Here is a 9,924-nt window from a genome sequence, read left to right as displayed (position 1 = left end):
TCACACCACTTTTTTTTTTCTTTTACAAATGACCTGCATGTCAAATTTATTTTCAAAATGGGGGAACAAGCAGGACACCCAGAATTGTATTCTTACCCAAGACATCTTGCATACATACTGTAGCATCATTATCATTCTAGTTTGGTTTATTCATCTTAAAATTAGCTCCCTGGTTACTTGCAAACTAAATACTTTAACAAAAACAACTTGATCATGATTGTATTAAGGATGCAGAACACTGCAAGAACTCCAGGAAGGTAGAATTTTTATTTATATACAAAATACATTTTATATTCACACTTTTAGGAAAATACTGTGAAAAAGATGACACAAAATTGTGCAAGGAAGCATGACGTGTTCCCTTTACCTAAAGGTTTAGGTTTGCCTCTGTAAAAGTATAATATCATGTAGTTATTGTTCAAGCCGTTACACAATTACATCACTAATAAACCACATTGAGCTAAAATTACAGTTTTAGATGCAAGTGGTAATATTCAAATAATTCAAATCTGCCAAAGAAACACAAAAAACTAATGAAACCTCGGCATCCAGTGTGTGTCATTCTTATTAAATACATTCATTTAAACCCAATAATTTATTAATAAAAGGATTGCATATTGATGTACTCCAACTCAATTGGTGCACTTGCTTTTTTTGTTACAATTAAAATGAATGGAAAATGCTCCCAAAACATACATTTCTTTTTTGGCCAACTGCAAAACTAGAGTAAAAATGTGGATGCACCTTTGCAGCAAACACATTTTTTTTACGCCTAAGGCTGCGCTTACAGTGCCGGCGATGTTGCGTCAGAAGAATGCATTGTCGCCATCATCGGCGCTTATAGAGCGCGCGACCACGCTACAAAAAATCTGGTAGTCACTGTTATTTGATTTTTTCGGCGATGGCCAATGGCGATGGCCAATCAGAGAGTTTCTCCATCCCTCTGCCTTCCCCTTTTATGACGTCACTGGCCTTGTAGCCAGCGACGTCGCCTAAACTTGAATTACAACTATCGCAATGGCGACGGGTGACGTCATCAGTCGCGTCGCTGGCACTATAAGCGCGGCCTTATATTGTCATATCCCAGTAGAGCGAACAATGTCATGTGTTCTGATTGTGTATGAGCCACTCATCCAATCCTTTGCTGAAACCATCAACTGTATATAAGATGTGCGTTTGTAGTGGACCATACGTTATACAGGACAGAAAGCAAGAAACAAGCTACTGTACATCATGAGGATTTCACAGGTCACTTAAAACATAACTTTGTTTGCTTTGGCATAAGTTACAAGCACACAGAAAGAAGAAAAACAATACATGAACAAAATGATTTCCTTGAACCTGATTTCTTAAGAATGAAAGCCACCATAAACACTTTAAAACATTTTTTTTTAAAGCAGTACTGGCAGTGCAAACTCCTAAAACTGTCTGCTAGAGTGGTATTGAGAATTTGTGAATGTGATTCTACCTAGCTGTGGAATGAGTGCAATAACACACTGCCCCTATTTAATAGGCTGAGAAACAGAATTCCCCAGGCTAGTTCAGGCACATTAAAATTGTTAGGACCAAAATTATTTCTAGCATGAGTAAATCTGTTTCCCAGCATACATTATCAAATAAGGGATATAGATAGGCTTCAAAAATGCAATTGACCTGTATAATTCTAATGGCCTCTGGGGCCGACTATATAGATTAGGAGTAATGTCAATCTTTTACTGATATATATATATATACAGTATATATAGATATATATGAGTCAAGATAAGATCACAAGCGATCTATATTACCGGCACAGCACTAAGTAAGATAAAAAATGATTTTATTGTATCCAAATAGCACACAGGCCCTAGGCCCGACATTTCGGTCCCCAGAGACGTCGGGCCCGAGTGCAATTTGGATACAATAAAATTATTTTTACCCTTACTTAGTGCTGTACCGGTAATATAGATTGCTTGTGATCTTATCTTGACTACTCCTTATCTCCTTTACCGTGCACCATGGACTGCCTCTTGGAAAGGCGTTTTACCCCCTGTGTGTGAGGCCATTTTTGTGGACACACACACACCAAAAGATAGTCATATCAGAATTTCCAAGTCAGTTTTTAAATTAATTTAACTCTCAAATGTTGGTAATGGGAATGTAAGAGGAAAGTTTACAGTAGTGGTGTACCGAGTACCCGGAATTACCCGGAACCCTGCACATTTCCAGCTACCCGGACATTACCCGGACCCGGCAACTGAGAAGTGGGCTCGGCGCCGGGTAATACCCGGCATCGGGTAATGTCAGGGCAGCTGGAAATAATCTTATTACTCACCTTTCAGCTGGTGTGGGACAGCAGGACGGGAGCGCAGGTGACGGAGGAGGAGCGGGCGGGTGCATAGGTGCGGCGGAGGTGTTGCGAAGGTGCGGGAGCGGGCGGGAGCAGAGGTGTTGCGGTGGGCGGGAGCAGCGGGAGGTGCGGCGCACAGGAGCGGAGGTCGGGAGCAGCGGAGAGGCGGCGCACAGGAGCGGAGGTCGGGAGCAGCGGAGGTGCGGCGCACAGGAGCGGTGGTCGGGAGCAGCGGAGGTCGGGAGCAGCAGAGGTGCGGCACACAGGAGCAGAGGTCGGGAGCAGCGGAGAGGCGGCGCACAGGAGCGGTGGTCGGGAGCAGCGGAGGTCAGGAGCAGCGGAGAGGCGGCGCACAGGAGCGGAGGTCGGGAGCAGCGGAGAGGCGGCGCACAGGAGCGGAGGTCGGGAGCAGCGGAGAGGTGGCGCACAGGAGCGGAGGTCGGGAGCAGCGGAGAGGCGGCGCACAGGAGCGGAGGTCGGGAGCAGCGGAGGTCGGGAGCAGCGGAGGTGCGGCACACAGGAGCGGAGGTCTGGAGCGGAGGTGTTGCGAAGGTGCGGGATTGGGCGGGAGCAGAGGTGTTGCGGCGGGGGCGGGAGCAGCGGGGGGTATTGCGGAGGTCCAGCGGAGGTCTGGAGCAGGCGGGAGCGGCGCACAGGAGCGGAGGACGGGAGCAGCAGAGAGGCGGCGCACAGGAGCAGAGGTCGGGAGCAGCGGAGAGGCGGCGCACAGAAGCGGAGGTGGGGTGCAGCGGAGGTGTTTCGAAGGAGCGGGCGGGAGCAGAGGTGTTGCGGCGGGTGGGAGGTGTTGCAGAGGTGCAGCGGAGGTCGGGAGCAGGCGGGAGCGGCACACAGGAGCGGAGGTCGGGAGCAGCGGAGAGGCGGCGCACAGGAGCGGAGGTCGGGAGCAGCGGAGAGGCGGCGCACAGGAGGGGAGGTCGGGAGCAGCAGAGGTCGGGAGCAGCGGAGGTCGGGAGCAGCAGAGGTGCGGCGCACAGGAGCGGAGGTTGGGAGCAGCGGAGAGGCGGCGCACAGGAGCGGAGGTCGGGAGCGGAGGTGTTGCAAAGGTGCGGGATTGGGCGGGAGCAGAGGTGTTGCGGCGGGGGCGGGAGCAGCGGGGGGTGTTGCGGAGGTCCAGCGGAGGTCAGGAGCGGCGCACAGGAGCGGAGGACGGGAGCAGCAGAGAGGCGGCGCACAGGAGCAGAGGTCGGGAGCATCGGAGGTGGGACGCACAGGAGCAGAGGTCGGGTGCAGCGGAGAGGCGGCGCACAGGAGCGGAGGTCGGGAGCAGAGGAGGTGCGGCGCACAGGAGCGGAGGTCGGGATCAGAGGAGGTGCGGCGCACAGGAGCGGAGGACGGGAGCAGCGGAGGTGCGGCGCACAGGAGCGGTGGATCGGGAGCAGCGGAGGTGCGGCGCACAGGAGCGGTGATCGGGAGCAGCAGAGGTGCGGCGTGGAGGACGGGAGCAGCGGAGGTGCGGCGCACAGGAGCGGTGGATCGGGAGCAGCGGAGGTGCGGCGCACAGGAGCGGTGATCGGGAGCAGCAGAGGTGCGGCGTGGAGGACGGGAGCAGCGGACGTGCAGGCGGGAGCAGAGGTGAACAGAGGAGGAGCAGACGGGAGCTGAAGTGCGGCAGAGGTGGGGGGAGCGGAAGAGGAGCGGCGGAGGTGGGGCGGGCGTGTGGTGATTTGTGCAGGCATTAAGGAAACAAGCCGCGCGGTAAGGGATTCCTGCTGTCCCCCGCCGGCCGGAGGACACTGTCGCCATGTAAGTGTCAAACCGGGTAGCACCATTGATTTTGGCCGGGTACCCGTTACTCGTTTTTTTTTTTTTAAATCGCTACCCAGTTCAACACTAGTTTACAGCACTTATTTGGTGTACAGTATATCTTTTTTTTCCTTTCCTAACCCACATAAGACTTTGGCATTGCAGTTAGACACATATGCATTATACGCCATATGTAACTTTTTGTAACCATATATTATAAGGGATGAGGAGTATGGATTCTATACTCAGATAAAGATATTGTATCCATTTTCCACAGTTGCATTCACTTTCATAAAAAAGGTGCCATTGTATATTCACTTGTTTCCTTTTCAACTTAACTACAGTACTGTACCACTGTTATTTCTGCTCTGTCCAACATCACACTGTTAAACCCAATCTTTACTACATCATTTTTCATACTCTTGACTCGAATCCCAGTCCTCCCATCTTGAATCCTCTACTTCCAGAAGACAAATGCCAGGTGGTGGACGGCATGAGAAGTGGATGTAGTGGTGGATTAAGTAGGGTGGAGGTAGAGAATCAGAGACGGAAGGTGGCATGGTGTCGCAGTGGAAAAATCACAGAGGAGCCCTGGGATCATGTGGCTTTTATACCTTGTAACCCTTGACCTTTAAGCAGTGTGACATAACATGTGGCAAAGATATTGCCTTGCTTGTGTTCATCTGCTAGTATCTTTTCCTTCATATCTTACTAATCACTTACATTTTTGGCCTAATTTCTAAAATACCACCAGAACGATCATATAAATGTCACATTGGGATGGTAACCAAGCATGTATATGAAACAAAACTTATCCAGGATACCATCAATGAAAAACCTAACTACTAGCTCTTTGTATCTATCAAATTTTATTTATAATTATGGTAGCAAAATGCTCAATATTCCACATAACATGTCCATATTTATTTCGAATATACCTACTGTATTCATCAATTATGGCTATGAAAATCACTTATGCATACAAGAAACGCAGTACTTTTTATGACTACTACTTATTCTTCAAGTGATCTTATGGGAATCAGTTTATAAATTATTTACCTGAGCATATTATGGCACCATGGTATGTTTATATTAGCCTCAGACGTGACAGAAGTGCATGATTATACCATGTGTTGCGTAGTTACACTACCTGAGGAAAAACAGCATGCGAATCAACTGAATACCTTTATTATTAGCTAGGGCAGGGTTTCCCAACCAGGGTTCCCTCAGCACCCTGGGGTGCCCTGAGAGGGTCAAAAGGGTGCCGCTGGATTTCCCTGATCTCTCAGAGAAGGGAGAAAGCAGGACAGTTTCCTCTATCCTGATTAGCTGCATTATACAGCAGCAGCCAATCAGGAAAAGGTCCCTGCAGGGTGTGGCCAAGCAGAGGAGGAAGCAGCTGGGGCAGTAGAGAGGTGAGGCTGTGTGTCTCTGTTGTGTGTTTTCTGTCACTGTCCTGCTGTGTGTGTTTTGTGACTTTCTGCCCCCTCTGAATCCTGTGACTCCCCTGTCCCCTCTGACTGTCTGTCTGTGTCTGTCTCCTGTGACAGTCTCGCTGTCCTGTGTTTTCTGTGAACCTGCTCTGTTGTAGGGGTGCTTCAGCAACTGAGCACTGGTTAGAGGTGCCCCAAAAAGAAGAAAAAAAAGTTGAAAACCACTGGATTAGGGGGTCAAACAGGGCAGTAGTGAAGTTTGGTAACTATGGAAATAATTGTATTTTGAGGTAGAAAATGTTAAAATATATATTAGAAAATAGAAGCACAGTAAAAGCCAGAACAACAGTGCTTACCTCTAACAAGGCTTTTAAAGGGTCTTTCACTTATCAGGTATTAAGCTACTGTATACACATCATAAAGTGCCAGGATGCCAAGAAAACACCAGGGGAATCAACCCATTCCCTTATCGCTGGGGACTAAACAATTCTGCAGGACACTCCTGATCTCAGAAGCAGGAGGCATAGTATACTGTAATGTTAAAGAGCAGATTCCGATCAATGTGTACACTTTACCTTTCATTTTAAACTTTCAACTCAGAGCTTTTTAAATGCCAGTCACCAATTTCTTTTTTTGCTTATATTCCATCAGTGGTGACACATTTTGTTACGTACATCAGACAGTAAATACAAGCAAATGGAGTATAAACCTATGTCTCTGTGGTGCTATAGGACATAGACGAGAGTGAGGTTAGATGGCTGGTCCATTGCCTCCCGGAACTCCCATTACTCTGAGATTCTGCCTCATGCTGCTTATCTTTAGCCAGAAGTTGTTTAGCATCTTCCTCATCAAGGAAAGGGCTCTCCCCATACGTCTCCTTCAACCACGTCCTGAACTAGAGTGAACAGAGAAATGAAAAAAGGGACACATTGAAGCGCTTCAAAAAATGCACACGGTGCCTATTCATAAACAAAACAGAAAATGCTTCCTGAAATAAATCTCAATTGTTGCATTAGTTACAGTGGCACAAGTGCAATATTTAAGCCAGAGCATTCGCAATTCAGCTTTAAGAACTACACATGTACAGCACAATATTTTTGTCTTTTTTTTTTTTTTACCGTTTTTGCTTGCTTAAGGAAAATGGAAAGAAAAGAAATATCTATATATATATAAAATCGAATGGTTAGTGCTATCTGCGGTGAATCTGATTGGTTCTCAGTCTCTGGCCAATCAGATTGGTGGGTCTGACGTCACCCAACTGCCCCTCTCTTCCCCCTCGGCGCCACACACACGCACACACACACACACCTCTCTCTCCGGCGCTCATCTCTCCCTCCCGGCGCTCATCTCTCCCTCCCTCCCTCCCGGCGCTCATCTCTCCCTCCCTCCTGGCGCTCATCTCTCCCCTCCCGGCGCTCATCTCTCCCCTCCCGGCGCTCATCTCTCCCCTCCCGGCGCTCCGCTCATCTCTCCCTCCCGGCGCTCCGCTCATCTCTCCCTCCCTCCGCTCACCTCTCCCTCTCTCTCTCCGCTCACCTCTCCCTCCCTCCGCTCACCTCTCCCTTCCTCCGCTCACCTCTCCCTTCCTCCGCTCACCACTCCTTCCCTCCCTCCGCTCACCTCTCCCTCCCTCCCTCCCTCCGCTCACCTCTCCCTCCGCTCACCTCTCCCTCCGCTCACCTCTCCCTCCCTCCCTCCGCTCACCTCTCCCTCCCTCCCTCCGCTCACCTCTCCCTCCCTCCGCTCACCTCTCCCTCCCGGCGCTCCGCTCATCTCCATCCCCGGCGGGGGAACAGGCAGTGGCCAGGCAGGCTGCAGCTGCCTCGCGGCGCCTAAGATGGCGGTGCCCGGAAGGACCCCCTTCCTCCCTCGCGGCGCCTAAGATGGCGGCGCCCGGAAGGACCCCCTTCATCCCTCGCGGCGCCGAGTGAGAAGATGGCGGCGCCCAGAAGTAGAGGTAGGTATTGCGTGTGTGTCGCTCTAGGTGACGTGTGTGTGTGTGTGGGGGGGGGGGACACTGTGTGTGTGTGTGACAGTGTGTGTGTGTGACAGTGTGTGTGTGTGACAGTGTGTGTGTGTGTGTGTGTGTGTGTGTGTGTGTGTGTGTGACACTGTGTGTGTGACACTGTGTGTGTCACCCCCCCTGCCTTTCACGCCCACCCTGCCTTTCACGCCCACCCTGCCTTTCACGCCCACCCTGCCTTTCACGCCCCCCCTGCCTTTCACGCCCCCGCCCCCTGTCTTTCACGCTGCCCCCCCCGCCTTTCAGCCCCCCCCCCTGCCTTTCACGCCCCCCTGCCTTTCACGCCCCCCCTGCCTTTCAGCCCCCCCCCTGCCTTTCACGCCCCCCCCTGCCTTTCACGCCCCCCCCTGCCTTTCACGCCCCCCCTGCCTTTCACGCCCCCCCCCTGCCTTTCACGCCCCCCCCCTGCCTTTCACGCCCCCCCCCCTGCCTTTCACGCCCCCCCCTGCCTTTCACGCCCCCCCCTGCCTTTCACGCCCCCCCTGCCTTTCACGCCCCCCCCTGCCTTTCACGCCCCCCCCCTGCCTTCCACGCCACAATAAGTATTAGGTTTTAACATGGTATTTTTTGTAATGGATTTAATGTACAGTACACACCATGATCAGAACTACTGCCAAAAGAACTCGATGGAATGAACACATTGAGGCACTGCAGGGACACATTGAGGCACTGCAGGGACACATTGAGGCACTGCAGGGACACATTGAGGCACTGCAGGGACACATTGAGGCACTGCAGGGACACATTGAGGCACTGCAGGGACACATTGAGGCACTGCAGGGACACATTGAGGCACTGCAGGGACACATTGAGGCACTGCAGGGACACATTGAGGCACTGCAGGGACACATTGAGGCACTGCAGGGACACATTGAGGCACTGCAGGGACACATTGAGGCACTGCAGGGACACATTGAGGCACTGTTTTCTTAGGCAAGAAGGATTTAGATAAATCACCAGCCAATTTGGAGCCTGATAATTATTATTTTGCGGTAACCCCAATCTAACAATGCAGGAATTAAAGCGCCCCACCGTCGTCATGTGGATATTACACTTCTCTCTCGCTGTGGCACATTTCTGCCTGGCAACCAGCAACTAGAGTGTTGAAACTAACATTATTGGATTTTATATGTGCCATGTTTTCCACGTGAAAAACAAACACAATAACATTACATTACTGTGAGAAGCACCATCCCATAGTCATCCTTACCAACTCTTCCACCAACTCTCTCTATTTATGAGGATGACGCCCTGTAGTTGAATGTATAATTTTTCTGCTGTCTCCCTGAAAATCCTTCCTTTATCCCCAACCCCCCAAAAGCAATTTAATGGCAGTTTTAGAAATGGCCATCCTAAATCAATGGGAAACGTTACAATGTCGGCGAGTATGCAGACTGGACTCTTAAATATGTTCAATTCATGCTTTTGGTTGTTGACTAGAAATAAAGAGCTACTTTGCAACATATACTGTGTATGTGCGTATCGGAAATGACTCAGGCCTCATGGAAAATCCCCCCCATGTATTCTTCAGTTGTACTTTCTTCAAACCTTTCAAGACTGGTAGAACAAATGTGACTTGGAAACGAGAAAAGTGTTTTCAGAATAAATGGTTGAAAAGCACAAATGAATCGTCACATACATTAAATTATTGTCAGATGGTGAGATTTGACAGCTTCCTAAACATTAAATGTACGTGTATGTTTCTTATCCATTTAACATTATATTTTGATTAAGGTTTTTTTATTCACAAAAATCCATGCATTTTGTACATAATATGCATCAATGTGAATAAACGTCACTAAAACAAAGACCAAGTCAAGACCAAGAAGTCACTTTAAAAAAAAAGAGATTCTACTTTAGTACTATAATAACATAGTACTATTTTTCTTGTATAATTTTCTCTCCCATTTGTATCCCTTCCAAAAATGTTTGGAACACAAAGGAACTGATTAGATGCAAATTATTATAATTAACACAGAAAGGATAATAACCAAAATTCAGGTTTGATGTTTTCTACTACAGTATATTTCTCTGAACTCTCCCCAAGTACAGTTCTCAGGAGCAACCGATGGACCAGGTTTTCAAGAATTCAGTAATGACACTTAATTAAGCTATTGAAGTTCCAATCGTTAAGAAAACCTGGTTTGGTGTGTGTCGCCCTAAAAACCTGGCCTGGTGGTGGCTCTTGAGGAGTGAACTTGAAAGCATCCGATGGTAAGTTAGGCTCTTGACTTGGTAGATCTGCCCCATTCGAATATGTAAAATAAATAAATATTCGACACTGATACATAGCCAGTTTATAAATGTTCTTCTTCTCGAGGCCAGGGAGGGAATGCAAATAAGTATTTTTGACGTCGAGTGGATTTTCGTGTCTA

General features: G+C 49.1%; 2 protein-coding genes across 5 annotated transcripts in view; both read right to left on the bottom strand.

The window, feature by feature from the left end:
- Nucleotides 1-248: 248 nt before the first annotated feature.
- On the bottom strand, nt 249-4,119 carry LOC142487095 (uncharacterized). Of its 3 annotated transcripts, none has more exons than XM_075585805.1 (2): nt 3,735-4,119; nt 249-3,696 (listed from the first exon to the last, which is right to left on the bottom strand). In XM_075585805.1, the coding sequence occupies exons 1-2, from the start codon at nt 4,117-4,119 to the stop codon at nt 2,318-2,320; spliced, it is 1,764 nt and encodes a 587-aa protein (XP_075441920.1). In that variant the 3' UTR covers nt 249-2,317. The 3 variants fall into 3 exon arrangements, with proteins under 3 accessions (XP_075441920.1, XP_075441924.1, XP_075441921.1); XM_075585809.1 differs by having other exon boundaries at nt 249-2,905; nt 3,113-4,093; XM_075585806.1 differs by having other exon boundaries at nt 249-3,189; nt 3,280-4,093.
- The window catches only part of DUSP22 (dual specificity phosphatase 22), a 99,992-nt gene continuing 90,978 nt past the window's right edge, over nt 911-9,924 (bottom strand). For both annotated transcript variants that reach the window (XM_075585810.1, XM_075585811.1), the window contains one exon: nt 911-6,421. In XM_075585810.1, coding sequence (XP_075441925.1) covers nt 6,236-6,421 — 186 coding nt within the window. In that variant the 3' untranslated portion in view covers nt 911-6,235. The remainder of the gene's footprint in view (nt 6,422-9,924) is intronic.

Source organism: Ascaphus truei, chromosome 2, assembly GCF_040206685.1.
Source record: "Ascaphus truei isolate aAscTru1 chromosome 2, aAscTru1.hap1, whole genome shotgun sequence".
NCBI classification, from domain to species: Eukaryota; Metazoa; Chordata; class Amphibia; order Anura; family Ascaphidae; genus Ascaphus; species Ascaphus truei.
The sequence above is the reverse complement of the archived record's forward strand: the minus strand, read 5'-3'. Positions and strand labels throughout refer to the sequence as shown.